The 25166-nt window shown below is 40.7% G+C and overlaps 2 protein-coding genes across 6 annotated transcripts in view; both read left to right on the plus strand.

The window, feature by feature from the left end:
* Positions 1–20377, plus strand: part of pdlim5b (PDZ and LIM domain 5b) — a 62068-nt gene extending 41691 nt beyond the window's left edge. For 2 of the 4 annotated variants that reach the window (XM_054744333.2, XM_070552317.1), the window contains 10 exons: positions 2598–2631; positions 2928–3466; positions 8115–8269; positions 11953–11980; positions 14402–14565; positions 15418–15604; positions 15718–15898; positions 19068–19188; positions 19263–19378; positions 19470–20377. In XM_054744333.2, the coding sequence (XP_054600308.2) occupies positions 2598–2631; positions 2928–3466; positions 8115–8269; positions 11953–11980; positions 14402–14565; positions 15418–15604; positions 15718–15898; positions 19068–19188; positions 19263–19378; positions 19470–19559 (1615 nt within the window). In that variant the 3' untranslated portion in view covers positions 19560–20377. Of the gene's footprint in view, positions 1–2597; positions 2632–2927; positions 3467–6063; positions 6087–7223; positions 7251–8114; positions 8270–11952; positions 11981–14401; positions 14566–15417; positions 15605–15717; positions 15899–19067; positions 19189–19262; positions 19379–19469 lie in introns of all 4 variants that reach the window. The other 2 variants (XM_054744334.2, XM_054744335.2) reach the window with 2 other exon arrangements.
* Positions 20378–20514: 137 nt separating this feature from the next.
* The window catches only part of bmpr1bb (bone morphogenetic protein receptor, type IBb), a 79287-nt gene continuing 74635 nt past the window's right edge, over positions 20515–25166 (plus strand). For both annotated transcript variants that reach the window (XM_015941975.3, XM_054744341.2), the window contains exons 1-2: positions 20515–22232; positions 24177–24261. The gene's annotated coding sequence lies outside the window, so the exon portion shown is untranslated. The remainder of the gene's footprint in view (positions 22233–24176; positions 24262–25166) is intronic.

Genomic DNA, 25166 nt, shown 5'->3' on the forward strand with positions numbered 1-25166 from the left:
AATGATGGTTATCAGTGACATCAGGTCATGCAGCAGGGCGGGGTTGTTTAACAACCTGGTTCTGGGCTCCATCACTGCGCTCCAGCTCGGTCAGAAAGGAAATGTGTGAGTTTGTTGACCGTTTTTCTGATAGGCAGCAAGCAGAAACAGGAAGTGAGCCCGGGGATGTAGCAAAGGGCCTGGTCCTGAAACGCCTTTCTGACTCGTGTCTGTTTGTTTTAGCTTTTGTTCTATTTTGTTTTGATAAGGAGTGAGAGACACATTATCTCTCATGTCAGCACCAAATATAAACCATGTGCTGTTGAGAGCTTTGCTGACCCAACCATCATGAGCCAGATGGGGCCTTTTTCTATTCAACAGTGTTTATAGTGCTGCGGACAAGGCATTGTAATAGGAAGGCTGTACTAAGCAGTGCTTTAACATAGAAAGATTAAAACCGAAAGTGTTTGTTTATTTATTTTTTTCAGTTTTCTGAGCATCTCAAGAGGAAGATGAGATGGGGAAAAGTAGTTTTCTCCCACTTGGGTTAAAACGGCAGCAGCTGCTGGAGTCATAACTCCGATGTGTACTTTAACACTGTTCCTAACAGCTAAACTATAGTGTTTCTCAGTGGTTAATCCTCCTTTAACTCCATACTTACACATCGCATTAATTTGTTGACAAATAGAATTTGGTTGTGTAGTTCACTTGTTTTGTGGCATTTGGGTCCCTGTACAACCAAAGCAAGAGCTGTTTCTGCATTCTTGGAACAGGCTCAAGCTCAGTACGGGTTGGACTACACCTTTTTGTGTTGTTCATGGACAGGATCTCAAGGTTTTGTCATGGACGGGAGGGCATCTGGTTTAGGAATCTCAGGGTCTCATCGCGGCTTTTGGCAGATGTTGTGGTTTTGTTGGTGTCTTCAAACCACAACCTTCAAAGGTCATCGAGTTGGTTTGCTGCTGGGTGTTAAGTGACCAGAGTCAACTTACAGAACTGGAAAAGGTGGAATGCTCACTCCAGGTGGGAATATGCCGCAAGGTGAACAGAGAAAATGTGTTTAGAAATTTAATCTCATTCCAACCTCTTGAGACTACTTGCTCTTTGCTTCATAAAAATAGTACGCTCGTACAGGTTTCAAAAGGAAAAGTTCTCCTGGGAAATGTTGCCCTGTTTGTTACGATCGTTGTTTTAATTCGGGACTAGTTTGTTTTGAGCGGAATGAAAAAGTAGTGAAGCGGCTGTCACGTGACCGTTTTGAACCAATGCGGTGCACGCATATAGTAAACCGAAATCCAACATGGCGGTGTACTCGGTGACCGACCCAACAAGCAATATGAATTAAATACCTTAAAACGTCTTAATTTGGGGAAAATAATGATTTTTATGGAAACGTGGAGCTGAAACACGCAGAGGTCGGAACGAGATGAAACAAAAACGGGGTTCACCTGACGGCCTAGAAGTGCATTTCTGCCTCAACGCTGTTGTCCATAGTGTGATGTCATCAGGGAAAGGACGAGGAGATTTAAAAAATTTGAACATCTATAGCTCCTGCTCCCCCTCCCCTTCTGGAAGGAGATGGAAGCCATGTCTCATACCTCTCATGACAGGGAAGGCGGAGTCAACAGAGAGAGCTAAACAATAGTCCGGTGTAATGAGACGTTGAACGTTACGCTTATCAGTTAGCTCCAATACACAAAAGATAAATCCCTTTTTGTTTCCCTCCCTCCTCTTCCATAGCTTGAATTTTACAGACTGACCTTCATTTAATGAAGGTTAGGTTAGCATTGAAGCTAGCTCCATATTAGCCTAACCCTTAACGAAACACAAAACAATTATCTGCACTATTATTTTTTTATGTAAATAAAATTTTGGTTACAATTCTCTAAAATACAAAAAAAAAGTTGGTTTGTTGGACAAGTTACTTTGTGTCCAAAAGAAACTGCCAAACTCTTGAGCTTTTATAGATCATTAGTGACCTTCCATCATTTAAAAGCGTCCCCAAAGTAAATTCTTCTCGACTGTCCGATTAGAAGGCAGTAGAGGAACCTGTAACCTCAGTACTTGTTCTGGTTGCTCCGTTGCAAGCTTCCAGTTTCCTTCCTTAGTGCATACTGGGGTCTGGGGCACAGTCTGCTGATTGACTGCTCCCTCCTATAGATATGCAGTTCTATTGATCAAAGCTCTAGGCTTCAGTAAAGAATTTGATTTGCTGTAGAGGCCAGGGGTGGGACTTAGGGGCCTACCTTTTCATAGAACAGGGCTAGATATTCAAATTCAAGCATTTTTAAGTTACTTTAAACATTTCAAAATATGCACCCCAACTTAAAGCAGAATAGTTCAGGTGCCTTGGCACTATGTTCATGATAGAATGAGGATAACATTGCTCCATTCTGTGGTGGTGAAAAGGGAGCTCAGCTGAAAGTAAGTGCTCCCAATTTACCGGTCCATCTACATTTAAGTTCTCACCTATGTTCATGATTGAGAAGATGAGATCGTAGATACAAGCAGGTGAACATTATTCCCTTTGCAGGATGGCTGGGCTCACTCTTAAGGATAATGTGAGGATATTTGAGTTTTAGTTCAGTGAGTTTTAAGCTTCTTTTTGTGTCTTACAGACCCTCTGCTGTCTCAAAGGTTGACGTCCATAAGGTAAGTAGCTAAATATTTACTTAAAACGCTTCTGGATCATCTACTTATTACTGTGTGTTTAGCATTCGTCTGAGATTATGCCAAATCCTAAATTGGATTAGCATGTGTAAATGGCCTGAAAAGCCTAATTCTAGAGCACCTTTAAGCTCATATCAGAGTCATCACTTTTAACCATGCAGCAGTGTGGGAACACTTGTATGTGCTTGTGCTGTGCTCATGTGAATTATCGTTTACATGCATGGGATATTTTTTGTGGGTTTGCTGTTTGTGCATGTTTTGTTTTCACCATCCTTCAGGAACAGCCTCAAGAGATCATAAAGCCTGTCCCAATCACACACCCCGCGCCCAGCACTGCACACACCCAGCCAGTAAATCAGCCCAGTCCTGCATACAACAAGACTGCTCGGCCATTTGGGGGGTGCAGCAGCAGCAATAACAACGCGGTCACAGCTTCGTCCTCCCCTGCTGCTCCCAAAGTTGCCTGTATTCCTTCTGAGTCATCAGCTTTCACCCCAGCTGCCCCCTCTCAACCACCACAGCCTCCGTTCCTGCTGAGGTCGAGCCTTCCTGCCCAGAGCTCTGCTCCTGTAAATTCAGCTCCCAAAATCAGTCCCAGCCACTCCGCCTTCACCACCCCGTCTGCCTCCTCCACCTCGTCTAACTCCTCCTCTACTTCAGCCAAAGTGTCCAACCCCCCCTCCCATCCTAATGTCCCACAGCCCTCCGTCTATAACACTCCCATCAACCTGTATTCAAACACCAATGCTTGTGAAGTAGCTATGGGGCAGAGGAGAGGCCTTTTGGAAAGCCAGGGACTTTCAGAGCACGTTAATGGGTAGGTACCACTCACCCAACCAAACGTTTATTTATTCATGAATATTTTTTTATTGGCAAACAGACCCAGAGGTCGCAGTTTATAAAGGCTGAGTGATATCAAAGATTTTTGTGCTTTTTGTTTGAAACATTTGAAAAAAGGCAAAGTACCTTTTATTATCTTTATTTTCTGCTGCAGATGAATAAAAAAAACAAGAGTAAATTCTGCTCATGGCAGCTGCAGAGGAAGCAGAATTCAGACAACATCCCAAATGATGCCACAACCTTAAACTCTGAGGAGCCGCTGATGATGCAGCGTGTGTCTATAATCATACCAAATGCCCATGTGCTAAGAGACCAGGGATAGATGGGCTTGTTATTACGTAGTAGCTGAGGGAAGTTATTTAGGCAGATTGAAATGTTTTTTATACATTTAGAATGGTTTTCACTTATGTGAAAAATTCAATGTCATAATTTATTCAAGGTTTCCTCCTCATCAGTATAACTCTTTATCATAAAGAGATAAAACCATAAAATCAGCAAGATTTTGCCTTCTCAAGAGCTCCTTTAGTGTAAATGAAGGGATTTTGGGTTTTTAACAGGAGGAGCTAAAATTTTGATAATATAGTTTTCAGGAACATAATGGAAAATGAGCTTAAAGAATAATAAAGATATAATGGTTTGCTTTTAGGTAATTATGACTAAATGGTAAACTTTTTTTATGAGGTGTAGGCTCAGCTTCACCTGTTGCTGGAATCAGTTTAGATGCTTTTTTTTTTTTTGCTCGTTTTTCATATTGGTATCCTTTAAATGGTAAAATGATAAATGGCCTGTATTTGATATAGCGCCTTCTAGAGTCCTGGAACCCCCCAAGGCGCTTTACAACACAATCAGTCATTCATCCATTCACACACACATTCACACACTGGTGGGGATGAGCTACAATGTAGCCACAGCTGCCCTGGGGCGCACTGACAGAGGCGAGGCTGCCGAGCACTGGCGCCACCGGTCCCTCCGACCACCATCAGCAGGCAACGTGGGTTAAGTGTCTTGCCCAAGGACACAACGATAGCGACAGATTGAGCGGGGCTCGAACCTGCAACCTTCCGATTGCAAGGTGAGCACTTAACTCCTGTGCCACCGTCGCCCCCAAATGAGCTTTAAAGATACAAGAATTTTCACTAAATGGCCTAATGTGTCAATCATGTTGGAAGGGATATCCGTTACATTGAAGCGGACATCCTTCTCAGCCGGCTGGATCGTACTAGTTTTTCTCCTTTTGAAAACGTCTGAAGAGAGGCGTAGTCACCATAGAAATGAATAGGTAGATGCCACATTGGGTAATGGGAAGCATAACAGCGTGGATTAATTCCTCAGCTGGGCCCCAGTTGGGCAGTTGTGTGCACACTTGTGTACCACCCACTTGAAGCCTTACTCCAAGAGCTCTTTGCCAAAGACCGCAGGATGCAGTGCGAGTATTGGGATTGGGCCTGGGTATATGTCTGTAGTAGTCGCAAGGTGTTTCTCAGTGTCAAGGCGCCTGGCCTCGCAAGGCAATGTCTTGCGAGGCCAGGCGCCTTGCTTACGAGGCCACTGTCCTTCCTTCGTCGAAGAAAACCGTTAAATGGAACTGACTTACATCATGTGACCGCTGTGGTGACACGTGAGGTAGAAACTTTTACTTTTCAAATAGAGTATATATTGGTTAAAGTAAATATGTTAGCAAATTACTACTGAAGCTGCAACTACTAGCAACTAACCAACCATAGATAACTGCTTTGGATATAAAAATAACAATTCAAATATCAGCCCGATAATTACAATTAGCTGACATACATTTAAATGGGAAATTTTTCCCCGAAGTAGCTGCCTGCCCCTGGTCCGCCACCCTTTAGAAAATACCGTGCTGCATTCTGGGAAATTTGACCAAAGCCAGGCTACAAGCCACCTCCCGTGTATCCTTGCTCAGTTAGCTAAACGGCTAACAAATGGCGAACAGACACACCAATCATATTTGAACCTGTGTGGCTGCCAAGTCTGTGCCAATAAACACTGCTGAGCTGGCATTTGTAATTAAGCACTGACTGATAAAAGCAGCCGTGTTGTGGGGAAAAAATGTTGGCCAGTAAAAGGAGTGGCCCAGAAGTTATTTCTTGTATCTCTAATATCAATTTACATCCATAGCCTGCAGGAGATTCAAATCTATACAATTCTAGACAGGAGGCAACACAAAAATGCTTCAAAGGTCGTAAACGGCCTTTGGGCCTTTTTTTTTATTTTTATTTTTTTGGACATGCGTGTTGCGTGGACATTTATCTATTCAATCACATTTGAGAATATTTTCTGGTTTTTAAAACGTCAAACAAGAATTCAAAACCAGACAATTTGATTACAACCTTTAGGCTGTTTTCAAGTTGGAATCCCTTTCAGCTTCAAAAATTAACTATTTTTGCACAGCATGTGTGTTTGTGTGTCAACCCGCATGCTTTGTTTTCATGGTTTCTGTATTTTGTCTTTATACAATTCTCCCAGAAAGGGGTTCTGGACTATTATCTCCAGTTGCTTTGTTTGTTTTTTTTTTACCTCGTCTAAGCTAAAATAATTTCCTTTTGCCCACAGGAGGAAGAAGAGACAAATACCAAGTTAGTGCCAGGTTGATAATAACATGGCTGCTGCTGTAGCTGCTTAACCATGTCCAATATGATTACAGCCTCCTCCGTCTCTGGTTTAGGATTATTAAAGGCATGCTTGCACCTCTTTGAGCACATCCTGCTATCAGCTAACACGAACTACATGTTTTAGATTTCAGACAAACCCGTAACTAGTGTCTGAAACACCACCTGAAGTTTGGGAATGTTCATTCACCCTGTCTGGAGTGTATGTGAGCGGTTAGCTTTTCCGCTCTGTATCTGAAAGACTTATCTGCTGCTTATAGACGTTATGTTTCTGATCTGAGACACACACACACACACACACACACACACACACACACACACACACACACACACACACACACACACACACACACACACACACACACACGCAATTAAGCATGTTGCGCTTTGACTTCTGACAGACTATTAAAATAAATATTACTGCATCCTTTGAAAATCACAACCTAATTTAGAAGGAACATTACTGCCCTCTTGTGGTGCAGTATTTAGTTTCAGCTGATGTTTTTTTTATCCATTAAAATTTATATTGAGTTGATATCATATTTTCTTCAATCTACTGTTTTAAAAACTTGGCTTACAGTTACATAATGACATCATTACATGACCCTAACCAGTTCATATTTTTTGTAACTTGCATTTTTAGTTTTCTCTTAATTAGTATTTTATCTTTTTTAGATAGAATTTTTTTGAATTTTGTCTTTTTGAAACTTTCACTGTGCCTGTGAAGCACTTTGTGATTTTAAAATGAGCTATAGAAAAACCATTCTTGTTCTAATTATTTATTATTCTTTTTTGAATATTTCTTTTTGTTTTAAGATTTTTTATAGATAATTTTTTTTGTTTTTTAACTAACATTTTAAAACATCATGGTTGCACAAGTGATCAAAAATAGCCTGCATTATAAAGCAAAATGTATTTCATTTGCTTATATATGACAGAAACACAATTATTGGATTTATTTCTCTTTAGTTGTGAGCCACACACATTTTAGGAAAGTACAAATCGAAGTTATTTTTCGCATTTTTATAGCTTTATCTGAAATTGTGTGAGTTTGGGATTGTTTGTGCTTTTGTTCTTCACAACTTTCTCGTTGCTCACCTGCAGAACTCCTCCTCCAGCTAAACCCAGGAGGTAAACATCAAGTCAAACGGCTACCTGTGTCTCCAAGCTGCACCTTTTTATTTGGAATGAATATTGAACACTTAATATGCACTCTATTCACGGTGTGTGGTGGTTGCTGTGACGAGCACATCTCCCAATTTGAAAGAAAATGGAATCTTCACTCTGATTTTAAAAAGATATTTAAATCTATATAAAATGGGGGACGAAAACAAACAAATGACAGAATAATTATGTAAAGTAAACCATCAAAATAATTTAAAAAAGGAATTTAGCTGTGAAAAATGTTATGGAAATTAGATAAATGATTAAATCAGAAACTGAATAAAAATAACAGGTGTTTCTTTCATTTTGACTCTAATACGTTTATGAATCAATTTCACTATTTAAAGCAAAATACTTTATCAGATTGGTTTTAAAATTTATAAAAAGCACCAGCAGATTTCACAAGGTGCACTTTTAATTTGCGCATATTTTTTCAAAACCAAAGTTGTTTGAATTTCTTTTAGAAAAGGAAATGATTATCTTTCTTTTACTCCTTATTTTTTCATTTATTCTGCCTGGAAAAATTTTGTTTTACCATAATTTCTAAATATATAGTACACTCAGAACATTTTAGCAATGAAATGAATGAAAATATGTGTCATTTCTAAAAGATAATAAAGTCAAAAGTCCTCCAGGAGAGACTATTCCATGTTTTTTTCCCACTGTTTGTGTCAGTGAGAGTTTGACTTTATTGGCGTAATAAACCAGAATGTTGTTTCTCATACTTCTAACCTGAATATCTATTTTTCCAGTGATAACTGCATTGATCCCTGCTAGACACACTAGTGCTCTGCTCCGATCACTAATGCTGGGTGTGGATTTTCTCGACAGGAAACCTCCATTGGAGCCTCAGAGTAACGTGTCTCCTCTGAGCGATGCCAGCAAGAAGCGTCTGATCGAGGACACGGAGGACTGGCACCCTCGAACCGGCACCTCCCAGTCCCGCTCATTCCGCATCCTCGCCCAGATGACAGGAACTGAAAAGGGTAAAACCTAAACTCCCATCTGATTTAGAAGAAAACTTTGACATCTCATGCATTTAGATTTGGTTTTAAAGTCAGCTTATAATTGGAGTAAGAATGGAATGACCAACAGACCAATACTAAATCACGACGCTTAAAGGAGTTCAGGACAGTTTCTACATTTCTGGTAAGCTACACATTTTTATGTTGTGAAACGTTTATTGAAACAAATAGTTTTAAAGTCGTTTTTGATTAAGAATGAATTTACACTCCTTTGTGAGGACTTTATAATTTACCTTTCCAAAATAAAAGCCCCCAAAATCTAAATGTATAATGAGTCTGTACCTAAAATTAGGTCTTGTTGATGGTCAGTTGGAGCTATAATTCTTTCAATCTCGGACAACTTTAGGTACTTCTCCTCTAGTTGAAGCTAACCATTAGCATTAGCAACTCCACCACACGGCAGAACTCCTCCAGGCTTGTGTTATTTGTGGAGATAAAACATCAATCCCCAGTGAGTTGTGGTGGATGGCTGCTTATACTGAGCCAGGATCCTCTGGAGGTTTCTTCCTGTTAAAAGGGAGTTTTCCTCTCCACTGTCGCTAAATGCTTGCTTAGTATGAGGATTGCTGTAAAGTCACTGACACCAGTCTGCTGGGTTCCTTATATACGAAACTTTTTACTGATTGGCTTAATGAACTGACCTGTATTGGAATCTTTACTATGTGAAGGGCCTTGAGACGACTCTTGTTGTGATTTGGCACTGTATAAATAAACTTGACTTGAATTGAATGTAGCAAAGCAAACTGAGCCAGTGGTAGAGCCGCGTAGCTGTTAGCCAATCAGAGGCAAGGGGTGTTTCTCAATATCAAGGACCCTTGCATTGATGTCTTGGCCCCGCCCTGGTTGCCTAGGAGATATGTCATCAGGAGCCGCCAAGACATGTTCCAATCGGTTCCAATGTTCATGTTCTACCGAGGCATGTGTTCTGTTTGTTAGCCATTTAGCTAGCTGAGCAAGGATACATGGGAGGTATTTTGTAGCCTAGCCTTGGTCAAAAATTACCCACAATACACCGCGGTATTTTCAAAAAGACGGCGGATCAGAAGCCGGCAGCTACTTCGGGGACAATTTTCAAGTTTAAAAGTAAGTCGGCTAATTTAAAATGTTTTTTTTTAGATCCAAAGAAGTTTTCTATTGTTGGTTAGTTGCTTAGTAGTTGCAGCTTCGGTGGCTAGCGGGTAGTAACTCGCCTATATTTTTTAATAAACCTATACACAATTTAAAAAGTAAAAAGGCTCCTTATATTATATATTGAAACTAATACGTATAAAATATAACACATCTCGTGTCACGTGGTATTACGTGACCGCCGTGGAAGCCGCGGTCACGTGATGCAAGTCTGTTCCATTTAACCGTTTTCTTTGACCAAGGAAGGACAGTGTCCTCAAGGAAGGCGCCTGGCCTCGCAAGACATCGCCTCGCAAGGCAATGCGCCTTGACACTGAGAAACACCCAAGGTGTCCAGATATCAGGAAGTAAGCCTCCAAATCCTGGAGTCTAAAGCTCTTCTCTGATCTGACTCACTTGTCAAATCAAAGCAACTCAAAGTGATGTACAAGATTAAAAATAACCACACAACAGTCAATTTCCCACCCATTGATTAAAATCCAAGATCCCTTCTATATCTCTCTCCCCCTTGTAGTTGTAATTCCTGTAAATGGTGCAACAGAGACTACTGAAAATGTATTTAATAAACCAGTGTTCCATACCTTTAAAGGTGACATATAATGCAAAACTCAACTTTTGCATCCTTTTGTACTGCCATGTGGGTCTCTACTGCCTCTATTGACACTCCAGATGTGAAGAAATAATTCCATTCAACGGTTTTCCGTCACTGTCTGTTTTTGGGAATTATATACCTAAAACGAGGCATTTCAAAAAGTCAGTTTGTGATGTCACAAATGGAGAATTTAGAATAGAACCACCTCTCGGGTGTAAGAGTGAGCTGTTTTTGGAGGAGCAGCAGCTCTACTTCTAGCCCCTCCGGGATATCTAAGCATCTCAGCTTACAGCAGTCTGAGCAATGGAGGAGTGGGCGTGGTCAGCTCCAGCTTGTTTTCTTAAAGTGACAGAACTAAAAACTGGCTCATTTTGGAAAGTACCAATAATGTTAAAAATAAAACTCCTGAAATTGCTTCATGTGAGAGGATTTAGTGCAAAGAACTTCATGAACCTGTTTGGCATTGACCCTACAACAGGGGTGTCAAACTCAAACTCACACGGGGCCGAAATGAAACTCTGGGACGGAGTCGAGGGCCAAACTTAATATTTTTTGAAAAAGTGACGGCAAATTTGCACGTTTTCTTTATCAACATGTATGCAATTTTGAACCTTTAAATTTGGAAACAAACATATGTCTGCATTAACACTGAATGTGGAATAACCAAATTACACACGAGCAAGTCAGTTTTAAATGAAAGGCATCAGTGGTATTCATTACTTGTGGTATATCCAGCATTTTTAAAATCTATTCAGGATTTATGTTTTCTTGTTTATTCATTTTTCTTATTTTTATTCTCCTTTTTTTCTCCTGTAATAAGTGTCATCGCTGCTGTGACATCTAGCTTTCCCCACTGAGGAACAATAAAGGGATTTTCTGTTCTATTCATCTATCTGCAGCCTTTCCACTTCCTGTTTACTGTAGGTTAAATCTTTTCTCACGGAACAACAACAAAATAAAAATATCATTTTATCTTAAATGAAAATGCAACATCTCACCTGTTAACTTTCATGTTTTGGAGCAGAAAAAGAGCATAAAACCAACATATTTAAAGCTCAGTTTGCTCCACTGGTTTACTGTGATGCTCACCTGTTCAAGCCAGATGCCTGCATCATGGGGTTGATCTGAGCTGAGGAGGAGACTCCTGTTGTTTTGTTCATCTTCATCATAATAATGACAACATTAGATGACAACAGGTGCTCACATAGGTTTGTGCTGCTGAACATGTCTGAGCAGCTTGACCATGTTGTTGTGTGTCGGGGAGGAAACACGACAGCAGCCACAGAGGCGTGCTGGTTTGAGCGTGTCGCTGCTCGCTGGAGTTATATCAGCTCTGTCAGGATGTTAGTTTGAAAACTTTCTCTTTCAGTCGTGAACACATTACTGAGCGGCTAGAATCTCCGTTTCTGGGCTTCTACGTCAGAAAACAGCTGAGTGAACTCGGCGCTGAGTGAGAGGAGTGTAGTTTGTCCGAGACAGCGGAGCTGCAGACACCCAACTACCTCTGACTGCCTCGGCGCTGAAAAAACACAAAGGAGGGGGCGCGTCTGCTCCGCACTGGCGCCGCAAAGCATCATGGGAGTTGTAGTCTTTGCGGTAAAATCGGCCAGCGGGCCAGTTTTAATATATTTTTGATATTTATCTCGCGGGCCACAGATGCGGCCCGCGGGCCTTGACTCTGACATGTGCCCTACAACTATAATCACATAAGAAAAAAGTAAAAATCCAGTAATTTTAATTAGAAAAACTAGGCAAAAATCCTAGAATATTTGGCCAAAAACATTTAGCACTTAGGTTTGCACATTTTGAGTATTTGATAACCTGTTATTCTTTAGTTAATATTACTCTGAAATAGATCGTGAACACTTTAAAATGCTGATAGCATGTGGCTACTCTGCTCATTTATTTTATCTTTTTGTCACAGAACAAACACCGGAGAACAGTGAAAAGAAGTAAGTGACTATTTTAACTTTTTATATACTTTTATATTTTTCCTCTTTCTGCAGCAGGTAGAAACGTAGCGCTGCCACACGCAAAATAAAATTAGAGCGATATTGCATAATTGCAATTGCAATTGTGTTGTTCTAATTACACAATTTACCTGTTTTTACAACAAGAAGAAATATCATTTCTATAGCTCCTCAAGAGAAAAATCACGAGGCGCTTCACAAAAACAAAAAATGTAAAAATATAAAAAAGAATTTAGAAAATGGTTAAAAATATATTTAAAATGAGCAAAAATAGGCAATTGTGATTTAAAAAAATGTTAAGAAAGAGAGAGAGTGAATAGGAAAGAGGGAAATCAGTGGATCCTGAGGAAGGTGGAATAGGTGGGGAGAGCAGAATAAAGAGAGAGTGGTGAAGAAGGTCATACAAAAGCCAGCTTGAACAAGTGAGTCTTCAGCTGCTTTTTGAAGGAGACCACTGAGTCCACTGGTCTCAGGCTCAGGGGGAGAGAGTTCCAGAGTCTGGGGGCCACAGCAGCAAATGATCTGTCACCTTTGGTCTTTAGTCTGGTGCTGCACAACCAGTAGGCGTTGATCACTGGACCTCAGGGACCTGCTGGGGGTGTAGGGACTAAGAAGATCACCAATGTAAGATGTTGCTTGTCCATGTAAGGCCCTATAGACCAGAACCAGGATCTTGAAATGAACCCTGAAGGTGACTGGCAGCCAGTGAAGCTGGAGGAGAAGCAGGGTGATGTGGGTGTGTTTGGAGGACTTGGTCAGAAGCCGAGCACAGGCATTCTGAACCTCCTGTAGACGGTTCAGGGAGGTTCTGCTCAGACTCGTGAAAAGAGAGTTACAGTATAAGCGTGAGGAGATGAAGGTGTGGATAACTCTCAAGTTCAGAGCGGGACAGAATGGGACTCAGCTTAGCAATGTTCCTGAGATGGAAGAAAATTAAATGACTAGAACAGTAACATTATCCCATTATAACGTGATATCGCTCTAGTTTTATTTTGCGTGGGTGGCAGCTCTCCGTTACTGTTGTAATGCATTTAGCAACAACTCTAAAACCATCTCAGCTCAGATGTGGAACTTCCACCTTTCTTAACGTTTCTATTCTTTTTTTTTTCTCTGTTCACGTCTCGTCCTCGTTTCTCCCTGTTAACGTTTTTTCTTTCATCTTCTTTCCTGTTCCTTTTTTTCTGCCTCTTCGTGCAAATCAGAGCGACCAAGTTGGACCCAGAGGTTATAGGACACAAGTACAACAAGCTGAGGGACTGGCATCATGACGTTTCAGCACGAGTGCTGAACATTCAGTAGTACACGGCTTGTTTTTGTTGGTCTAACTTGGGTCATGATTAGCTTTTTGTGAAGCTATATGGTTAAATGTTCAAACCCAGATGGTCTCGTTCATTAAAAAATATTATATATGGCCTTTGTGTTAATTAGATGTATGCGTACAATCAACATTGGTATTATTTGAAGTAGAAAAATCATGAAATAAAAAATTCCTCTTTAATCTCTGCTTTTCTGTGCTTTATCTTTTTGCTTGGTTTTCTAAACTTACCAAAGTTGTTTTGTTTGATTTTCATCATTTTACCTCAATAAACTCTCCTCTGCTTTGTTTTCTTCATCTTTTATGCCCTCCTTATTTTCTTTTGCCTGAAAAGAAATGAGCCTGAAAAACAGTCATCATACATGCACCTATTAATATCAGCCATTAGATAAATTTAGTGTATTTCATCATGTTATCATTGGCTCCCAAAGTTGGGGTCGGGACCCCACTGTGGGTCACCAAAACTACACGTTGGGACTTGAGTTGATTTCCAGGAATCAACATTAAATTTAAAAACAACTGTTGAAGTCATGTTTCTTGAGTAATTGTTTCAACAACTGAACCACATGATGGGAAAAGCATAAGTGAACGTGAGCTTAAGCGGTTTTCTTTACACCCTGCATGATTTAGCTTTTTGAGCATGTTAGTATTGCCAAATCAGAGATATGTAGGGTCACATGACTCTGAGATAGCTATTGATCGTGTGCAGTTGAAAGGTTCGGGGACCCTTGCTTTAAATTACTGTTGCTTAAGGAGAAACACATATGAGACTAGATGAAAATAAAATAAAAATAATCATATGGTCCGTACTTTTAAATTCTTGGGATAATTTATGTTTTCTTTTGAAATAATTGAAGGTCAAGCTTAGTTTCTGCTCAGCCCTGATTGGCATGGGTGTCTCTGAAAGGTCGTGACATTAAAACCAACTTCAGTTTCTGCTTTTTGGTAATCAAACGTAACTTTGACTTTTGCATGTTTAGCTTCAGAGAAAATCACAAGAGATGCCACATTCCACGTTGACTTTTAACATTTTTATACGGGTGTGTGTCAGTGTGTCATGGTTTCTATTAAGTGAATGTGTTTCCCAGGGAGGATGTTGACAGAACCACTCCTGCCGTGCACACATCGCTCGCAGCAAAAACGTTTTCCAAGTCTGCAGCAGCACCCAAGAATGGAAATGTTGTTCCTGCTTCAACGTACAAGAGTCCTGCCGCCCAGAGCAAATCCTCATTCCAACCCGGACCGCAGCCAGGTGCAGAAACATCTTCACCCATCATCATGGCTGTTTGTGAATGTGTTGTTGCTCCTGTCCAACAGAGGGCAGCTCGTTCCCTGTATTTAACACACAGCAGTTTAAGGCCTGACACTAAGCTGTTTAAGATTATAGGCTGTATAAAAACTGGAGGTATTTGCTTAATGAGCTAAAGTTATTGGTTTTCCCAAGGTTCCTATTAGTCAAAGAGATTCTTAAAAGTGCGAATTAAGGATTTTATTTTGTGTGAAAGCTGCTCGTGAAACTCAGCGGGTCCCTGCCACGAGACCTCAAGCAGGTCAGCGTAAATATCTGCTGGAAGGCATCAGTCGTTATTAGCGGTACTACTAAGGCACGAGCACGGCCCCACATGAACAGATGCTGTTTGTGGCCGACGCAGTTCCCTGGGGAAATGCCGCAGAGGACAGAGCGCTTCACTGTTGGCTGGTATTTATCAGATGAACTCACTTTTGACTCCAATAAACAAGCGTGGGTCTCACAGAGGATGCCTATTAAGGTGGAATGTGCAGGCCTCGACCTGTTTGTTTGTTAATTTTCTATTAATGCAATAATATTTAACCTTAAGCACCATTTAAAGATACGATCTGGCCGATGCATTTCAGAAGAGTTTGGTGTTAAAAGATACTTTGAGTCAGATTTAGCAGATTCTTGCACTCCTTCATACTTGCATACATCACACCATATTATATAGTCTGCAGGATCAGATATATCCATCATAGATGTGTCTTTGCATCAAGAAACACAAATCTTTTTCAAACACATTGATTCAAGCAGACTTTTATAAATGTTGTTATGCCAATTCTTTTGATCCATTTGCTCTTTATCTAACAGCTTCAGGTGTTCCTAAGGTGGCAGCAGGGCCTTCGTTTGGGAAGGTTGTAAATGCCGCTCCTAAAGGACGGGATCGTCCCACTCCACAGCCTCATCCAGAGGACCTGAACTCTCTGGTGCAGCGTGCTGAGCACATCCCTGCTGGGACCCGCACCCCAATGTGCTGCAAGTGCAACAAAGTCATCAGGTACACCAGTGCATAAATAATAAGCACTTTGGAACAACGGCAAAACGTTTTATGTATTGTAGAATTCAAATGTTGTGTTGGGAACTTGTGCTCTTCATGTTTTTTTCCGCCAGAGGCCCGTTCCTCGTGGCCATGGGCATGTCGTGGCACCCCGAGGAATTCAACTGTGATCACTGCCACTCCTCCCTGGCAGAACGTGGATTTGTAGAAGAGAAGAACCAGGTGTACTGTGTGTGCTGCTATGAGCAGTTCTTTGCTCCGACCTGCGCCAGCTGCCACCAGAAGATTCTCGGGGTGGGCAAAAAACCTGATAACTTTAAGCTCTGCCATATTTAAACAATATAATTCTGTATATACAGTGAGGCATAAAATATTTGGCCGCTACCAGTTGTGCAAGTTGCCCTGCTTACAAAGATATGAGGTCTGTAATTTTCATCGTTCTTCAACTGTGAGACAGAATGTAAAAAATAATCCAGGAAATTACATTGTATGATAAATAATTTACTTGTGAAATGGTGACAAGATTAGTATTTGAAAAGTTCACCTTAATACTGTAATGTAATTTAACCTTGTTGCAGTGACAGAGTTCCAACGATTCCTGTAGGTCTTCATCAGGTTTGACAGACCGGATGGTATTTTGGCCCATTCTTCCATGCAGGTCTTCTCCAGAGCAATGATGTTTTGGGGCGCTCGCTGGGCAACACTTTCAACTCTCTACAAATTCTAATGGATTGAGGTCTGCAGACTGGCCAGGCCGTTTCAGAACCTTCAAATGGTTTTTATGGAGCCATCCCTTTGTTGCCTGGGTGATGTGTTTGGTTCATTGTTATTTCTGGAAGGTCCAGCCACATTTCATCTTCAATGTTCTCACTGAAGAAAGAAGGGTTTTTGGCCAAAATTTCATGAGACATGTGCTGGTGAAGATTCTCGGTCATCCAGGTCATGGTAATCCAAAAAGGGTCAAATACAGGTGCTGGCCAGTAAATTAGAATATCATCAAAAGGTTGAAAATATTTCAGTAATTCCATTCAAAACGTGAAACTTGTACATTATATTCATGCAATGCACACAGACCAATGTATTTCCGATGTTTATTACGTTTAATTTTGATATTTATAGGTGACAACCAATGAAAACATCAAATCTGGTATCTCAGAAAATTAGAATATTCTAAAGGCCAATGAAAAAATGTTTGTTTCTCTAATGTTGGCCAACTGAAAAGAATGAACATGAAAAGAATGTGCATGTATAGCACTCAATACTTAGTCGGGGCTCCTTTTGCCTCAATAACTGCAGTAATGCGGCGTGGCATGGACTCGATCAGTCTGTGGCACTGCTCAGGTGTTATGAGAGCCCAGGTTGCTCTGATAGTCGTCTTCAGCTCCTCTGCATTGTTGGGTCTAGCGTATTGCATCCTCCGCTTCACAATACCCCATAGATTTTCTATGGGGTTAAGGTCAGGCGAGTTTGCTGGCCAATCAAGGACAGGGATACCATGGTCCTTGAACCAGGTGCTGGTGGTTTTGGCACTGTGTGCAGGTGCCAAGTCCTGTTGAAAGGTGAAGTCTGCATCCCCATAAAGTTGGTCAGCAGCAGGAAGCATGAAGTGCTCTAAAACTTCCTGGTAGACGGCTGCATTGACCCTGGACCTCAGGAAACAGAGTGGGCCAACACCGGCAGATGACATGGCACCCCACACCATCACTGACGGTGGAAACTTTACACTGGACCTCATGCAACGTGGATTCTGTGCTTCTCCGCTCTTCCTCCAGACTCTGGGTCCTTGATTTCCAAAGGAAATGCAGAACTTGCTTTCATCAGAAAACATAACTTTGGACCACTCAGCATCAGTCCAGTCCTTTTTGTCCTTGGCCCAGGCGAGACGCTTCTTGCGCTGTTTCTTGTTCAAGAGTGGCTTGACACACGGAATGCGACACCTGAATCCCATGTCTTTCATGAGTCTCCTCGTGGTGGTTCTTGAAGCGCTGACTCCAGCTGCAGTCCACTCTTTGTGGATCTCCCCCACATTTTTGAATGGGTTTGTCGTCACAATTCTCTGCAGGGTGCGGTTATCCCTAGAGCTTGTACACTTTTTTCTACCACATTTTTTCCGTCCCTTCGCCTGTCTGTTAATGTGCTTGGACACAGAGCTCTGCGAACAGCCAGCTTCTTTAGCAATCACCTTTTGTGTCTTGCCCTCCTTGTGCAAGGTGTCAATGATTGTCTTTTGGACAGCTGTTAAGTCAGAAGTCTTCCCCATGATTGTGGTGCCTTCAAAACAAGACTGAGGGACCTTTTAAAGGCCTTTGCAGGTGTTTTGAGTAAATCAGCTGATTAGAGTGGCAGCAGGTGTCTTCTATATTCAGCCTTTTCAGAATATTCTAATTTTTTGAGATACCAAATTTGGAGTTTTCATTAGTTGTCACTTATGAATATCAAATTTAAATGTAATGAACATTGGAAATACATTGGTCTGTGTGCATTGCATGAATATAATGTACAAGTTTCACGTTTTGAATGGAATTACTGACATATTTTCAACCTTTTGATGATATTCTAATTTACTGGCCAGCACCTGTAAAGGCTACTGGACCTGCTTATGAGCAACAATAGACAGCTACAGTTTATAAGTTGACCCGCCCATATTCTAGTATGAATTCACAAAGCTCCTCAGATGAGAAGCAAAGCATCAAGAAACCAAAGAAGTCCAGTTGCCTTCATTTGACCCCTTTTGGATTTTCACGAGACATGGCACCGTACTCCAGATCATTTGCACCACACAAGGTGAGATCTTGCATGGAGCTCCAGGTCGAGTAATCTTGCATTTATTACATTTTCTAATAATTGCTCCAACAGCTAATACCTTCTCACCAAGCTGCTTGCCTATGGTAGATTGGTGCATCTCTGTCATGTGCAGGTCTACAATCTTGTCCTTAGTGTCCTTAGCCAACCTCCTTAGGGTGGAGGCTGGAATCTGTCTTTTTGAAGGCGTCAGCAGGTGTCTTTTAAACAAATATCAAGTCTGAACAGGTGCCATTAATACAGTTAACAGGTGGAGGATAGAACGACTTAAAGAACACATCTGTGAGTGCCAGAATACTTGCTTTTTTGTATTTACTAAATATTTATTCTTTGCACCATGAAACAAATCATAAAAAAAATCATAGTTTAATTTCCTGTATTTCTTTTTACAGTCTGTCTCTCACGTTTGAAGTGTACCTATGATGTAAATTACAGACATCTCATATTGTCCAAGGAGGAAACCTTCCACAGTCTGTGGCTGCCAAATACTTTTTTTGCTCCACTGTATAAAAACAATGGCTGGCGTTACTGTGGAGTCCCATTTAGCTGTTTTAAACAACGCATACCTTAACTTTACAACCACTTTTATGTCTACAGCATTTTTAAGTTTTAAACTGAGTAATGCTGCATAGCATTTAATTTTCACCCATTTTCCCTGCAGGAAATCATGAACGCCCTGAAACAGACCTGGCATGTGTCCTGTTTTGTCTGCGCTGCCTGCCACCAGCCAATCAGAGGGAGTATGTTCCACATGGAGGACGGGCAGCCATACTGTGAAAGAGGTAACCCAGAGCCAGGCTAAGCTTTGTGTTTTATGCAAACAGATTAATATTTTGTTCATGTTCTAATTAAATAGACTACTATAACCTATTCGGGACCAATTGCCACGGCTGCGACTTCCCCATCGAGGCAGGAGACAAGTTCCTGGAAGCTCTGGGATTCACCTGGCATGACACCTGTTTCGTGTGTGCGGTAGGTCCTGGAGACCATTGCACTCAGCAACAAGTGGGTAAATACTTCTTGGACTGTTTAACAACTCTAATTTGTTTGGCTCTCTCTTCAGGTCTGCTCCACCAGTCTGGAGGGACAGGCTTTCTTCTCTAAAAAGGACAAGCCTTTGTGCAAGAAACATGCCCACACCGTCAACCTCTAATGACAATAATACAATAGGACCACAACGCCAGTGTGCAGGAATTTATTGGATGTAATATATTTTCAGAGCTACAATTATCTGGTTTATCAGTTGATGCATACTGATAGAATAACAACTGATCAATTTAGCCAATTTAAGCTTTTATTTTGTTCAAACCTCTCGTCTGTTTGCTGTTCTTTTTTTCTAAGTCATTATTTTGCTCGTTATCTCAGTTTGAGTACATTTGGGTGCACGGCTAGTGCTTCTGCAAGTAGATTTCAGTAGACATTAGGGGCTTTTAGAGGTTTGTCCCGTTCCTTCATCAGAACTGGGAAGCTCACTGCAGTGACCTACTGAACCACCGGGGTGGTGGGGGTTGTAAATGCTCTCATTAATGAAACCAGTGGAAGATTTAGACTTCAGGAATATTTAACAATGAGGAAATCATATTTATTTGTATGCAAGGAACACAATCTAGTAACAAAATGTCATGAATAGTATTGTATTTCAATTGTTCTAAAGTTGTATTTGTTAGACGACCACAGTAGTTAACGTGTAATAGAAATGTATTTGAAAATGTTCAAAAATGACAAAACACATCAAGTATTGACACACAGTTTAGTTTGTTTTTCATATCAGCTTGTAAAAGCATTTTAAGCTAGCTCTTGGTATTGGTGTCTTGTTTTTTTTTTTTCAAATATGAAACAATTTTCCCACTGAGAACATTAAACACTTGTACTTACACTGACTATGCCATGATCTTCTCATCAGGGCTTTTGTGCTTTTGTAATTATGGTGGAATTTGCTCAATAAATATAAAGCAGTTTTAATAAAGTGAATGTTTGTTTTAAACAAGTTTAAATACTAAAAAGTAAAAAAAAAATGGACAGCTATTCAAAAGCTGTGTGTGGACAATGATGGTATATTTGCATTTAAGCTACCACACTGGATTGCAGTCCTTCCATGCACTGCTACGAAATGTCTGTGTATGGATCCACAGCATTAGAATATTTAATAGTTTGATTAAAAACATTTATTTTTTTTAGTATTTCAGTTTCAATAGGCATGTCAGCCTGAGGGGGTGTTAAAAAGTATTAGCACTTATGGTACACAACCTAGGTTTGTGTCACATGTTTGTGCAGAGAAAAGTCCAGTCAGTCTGCACTAAGTGTCCAACAGGTCTCCTGGATGCTGCTGGGGTGTCGTATTGATCAGGGTAGAGCATTACCTCGTTATTGACTCATAAATCATGTGGATGTTCCTCATTCTGACTGACTTTTAAAGGGGGTATGTTATGTAAGACATGTTTTGCATCATTTTTTACTGCCACGTGGGTCTCTACACCCTCTATAAACACTCCAAAAAGTGGTAGATTTTAGGATTTTCATGCCTAAAACAATCTGTTTCATAATTCCCTTTTTGTGACATCACAAATGGGAAAATTCAAATGGAACCACCTCTCCCATGTAAGAGAGCTACTGTAGGAGCACCAGCTCTACTTTAAGCCTCTCCCAGCTATCAGAGCTTCTCAGCTAATAGCAGCCTGAGTGGAAGAGGAGTGGGCGTGGCTGGGTACAGCTTTTTTTTCTTAAAATGACAGTTCATTCTGGAAGGTACTGAAACTTTTGACTAAAACCGTTTAAATTGCTTTATGCAAGAGGGATTTAGTCCAATAAACTTCATGAGCATGTTTTATATAATGGATAGAACTATTATAACTTAAAAAAAGACACATGCCCTCTCTACAAGGTAATGCTTGTTGAACAAAACTTCCTAATACTTTCCTCATATCCAGTTAATGGATATGAAAAGGCCTCAAAGGCGGTTTCTGATGCATATCTAATGGAGCTCAGCTTAATTCAGAAAAAGAAACTATAAAATTATAAATCAACTCTTCACACACACACACACACACACACACACACACACACACACACCAGAATAATACTGATAAACTTTTTAAATGTTTTCAGGTAAATGTACTTTGGATACTCATACTATGAAGAACTTAAGGATGTCGCTAACAATAGGCTTAAAAAGACATCCATAACCCTCAAAACAAATAAAGATTGATGGAATATATTTATATGGGTACGAACTGTGGGATGCTCATTGGGCATACTCTCCTGTTTGTTAAATATTGCATCGTTTAGTCCCCCCTACCGTAGGCCTACTTTATCATGGAAATCGCTTGTGGACGTTTTTCTTTATGCTTTGACCTTAATCTTGACATTTTTCCTTTTCGGTGCCCCTAATATTTTATGCTGTTACCAAAGTTTGCCATTCTGTTTGTTTTGTTTTTTCAAACTGATGAACTATATGTCATAATTGGACAATCTAAGGTTGCATTCTCAACAAACATGGTGCTGGACTAAAATGGATTTACTAATATATCGCCTCCACTTTAGCTGCTTATACGTTTAGGAGCTGTCATTTGTTATTTAGTATCTGAAGTCATACAAATCAGAGCTTGAGGTGTGTTGATGTCAAACAAACAAAAAAATAACCTCACGCGCCGAGTTTGCACACGTGCACAGCTAGAGTATAGAGCTAGGAGTTGTGCGCGCGCGCGAGAGGGACGCTACGAGTCTGTAAACAGAGGTAGTCCACAGTTAGGAAAACTGCTGCAAAACAGGAGAACACGCTGCGGAAAAACGAGGAGTTGTAAAGAAACCGGGAGCAGTTTGTGAAGCGGTAAGGAACGAGACTCGAGCGCCGGTCAGCGTGAAGGTTTTCGGTCAGGAAAAGCTCCGGTTTAATTAGGATTCAGCTGCAGACGGTCAGCGGGACTGCAGACGGTGTTATTAATGAAGTCTGGGATGATTTCTGTTACACTGACATTAACGAGAGTCATTGATGCGTTATTTTGCTTCTAAGCTTCATGCTATAGTTGTAAGTAGCCTTGTTTTATCCAAATACATCTCAAACTATGCATATGCGGTCTTGGAGCGTTTTTTGCTGCTCCTCAGATTTCATCATGCTGAATTATCCTCTGCAACAGTTCAGACTTTATTTTTCCACGACCTAATCTTACTGATATAAAAAATGAAGTTATCAATTTGGCTGGATGGCAAACTGAGCCAGCTCTAGCAGAGGAGACGAAGATCACGTGATATGAGCCCAGCTGCTAAATGTAAACTTAATTCTCTTGGATTGATCAGATTTTCTCATTACCGTTATCACTTGTCAGGCTTTTGATTTCGTGCTGGGACTTTGCTCTGCCTTTAAGTGTGCAGTAGCTGGACCTTGTTGAATCCATGATTTAAACAAAAATCTTGTTTTATGTTAAAGGGGCATTATGGAAGTTTGACAGCCAAAACATGTATAGAAATAAATTTCTTCATACATTCTCCTGCAATCCCCTGGTCCTGTAGAATGAGCCCTGGCATTTCTACTGTGATTGCCTGTTTTTCTGTAAAATCACAGAAAAAGAGAGCTGCTCGGGTCGAGCAGGCTGCTTCATGCTCGTTCATGCTCAGGCATCACCAGTAGCATTTACTATCTGTAGCTTTGGCAGCAGAGAGTGAGGTAGTGCCAACTCAGCGACTTTGTCGCTGTTCCTAACTCCTAGTGATGAACCTAGCTACATTTCTGAGGACCCTTAGCTACTTTCTTCTAGATACTTCCTGCAAATTAGCAACAAAATAGCCAATTTCGCTCCGAACCGTTCTTTGAATGTTGTTTTAGCTGTAATCAAGGATATAAATATTACAGATACCAAAGACATCACTGGTGCTTTAGCTCACCTAGTTAGATGTCGGACTTTCGTGCAGGAGACCCAAGTTCGCTTCTGGATGTGAACATAGTTCATTTAGAGTTTCTTTTTTACATTAATGGTATATTGTTTTACAGTAAGATGCCCAAATTTTTATTTGAGACTCGCTGAACGGCATTGAATTCACAGATAAATAAGATGTGGGTTCAACTTTCATTTTGGAACAATTTTTCATATTTATCATTTAAATAAACCAGAGCCCACATCACCTGCTGCACCTCACTCAGGTCTGATGTGTGGACTAAAACCCTGAAGAACAGAGCAGCTTCTAGACGCACCTAGTGGGGATTTATTGGCCAATATTAAACATGGGGCGAGCAAATACTCCGCCACCCACTTCTTGTCCTGATGCTGCCACTGGCTGGGGTTAACGCCCAGCCTTCAGCGCACACTATTAGGATGGCACGTCAAGTGAAGGGTGCCTGGCAAGGAAGCTCTTTGTGGTCTACCGCAGACTCCTGCCTCAAATGTTTCAGTGTGTTGGGCGCCTTGGTTCTGAATGCAACATGTGTGTGTTCTTAGGTCAGTTTTGGTGACGGCTCAAAGGAGGTCATGTCTGTTGAATGCCCCTGTGAGGTGGAGTTTTCATAAACTCATTTACTGTAAATCGGACCCACCATTATACAGAAAACTTTGAATTCCATTGATTGAAACTGTCAGAAACCAAAACACATTTTCAGAAGGGGGCTTGGATGAATAAAAATATAGTTACAGGAGTGAGTTTTAGGAGGAGCTCACTCCTCATTGACTTATCCATAAAACACACAATCATCATCTTGGTAGATAGTGAGTCAGAGCCTCTCCGTGGGGCTAAACTTAGCAAGCTGTGACCCCTCACCCCATTTCCTCTCTTATAATTGCAGGAAGTGTGCCCAGCCAATCCAGGAGGACTCTATTTGCTGCATATTAACAAACTGAAAAGGAGCAGTGTGTGAGGACTTCTGAAAGGTAATGACTACATTTGTGAGAGGGAAAAGGGTGTGAGTGTGTGCGTTTTACACAGATGTGGATACAATTGTAAAAAGCCACAATGGTCTCTGAAAAAAAATCCAATAAGTAATATTGGTAAAGTTGTAGAGAGAATCAACCAATGAAAATCAGATTTTACATTTTAACTGTGGTGGATCAGAATAAAAATAATGAACAAAACTACCCCTGAAATTATATTTGCACCTGTTGTCAGACCCAGTCTTAGTGATCAAACTGCTCCAGCTGTCTCATGTCTGGAGGGTTCCCTGTCCAGATGTTTTGGCTCTTTCGCAGATGTTCAGTGGGATTTAGATTAGGATAACTTCAGATTAGTCCATTGTTTTGTTTTTTGGCTGTTTTGGGGTCTTTTTAGCTGGGCTGTTTGGGTCGTTATCCAGTTGGATGAATCAATCTGTCTGACACTTAGCAGCACATCCCAATCAGGAATACCTTGAAAGTCTCTATTTCATTGGACCCAAACAGATTTAGGACACCCTGTTCCAGATGCATCAAACAAGCTCTCAAGCAGAGCTCAGCCACCTCCATGTTTCACATTAGCATCAGTGTTTTTTTGTGTTCTTGAGTTTTTTGTCTGTCAACCTAGAGCAGATGGTTTTGCCATAAAGATCCAGATGTGACTCATCTGTCCAGAAGACATTCTTCCAGAATACAGAAAATGTATAGATACCAAAATGTTTGTCTACTGATGTCATTTCGCCCATGTCAATATATTATGTATTTAAAAAAGGAAGATGCGTGTACAGTCAGGTCCATAAATATTGGGACATCGACACAATGCTAACATTTTTGGCTCTATACACCACCACAACGGACATCAAATGAAATTAACAAGATGTGCTTTAACTGCAGACTGTCAGCTTTTA

This window comes from Nothobranchius furzeri, chromosome 6 (assembly GCF_043380555.1).
Source record: "Nothobranchius furzeri strain GRZ-AD chromosome 6, NfurGRZ-RIMD1, whole genome shotgun sequence".
NCBI classification, from domain to species: Eukaryota; Metazoa; Chordata; class Actinopteri; order Cyprinodontiformes; family Nothobranchiidae; genus Nothobranchius; species Nothobranchius furzeri.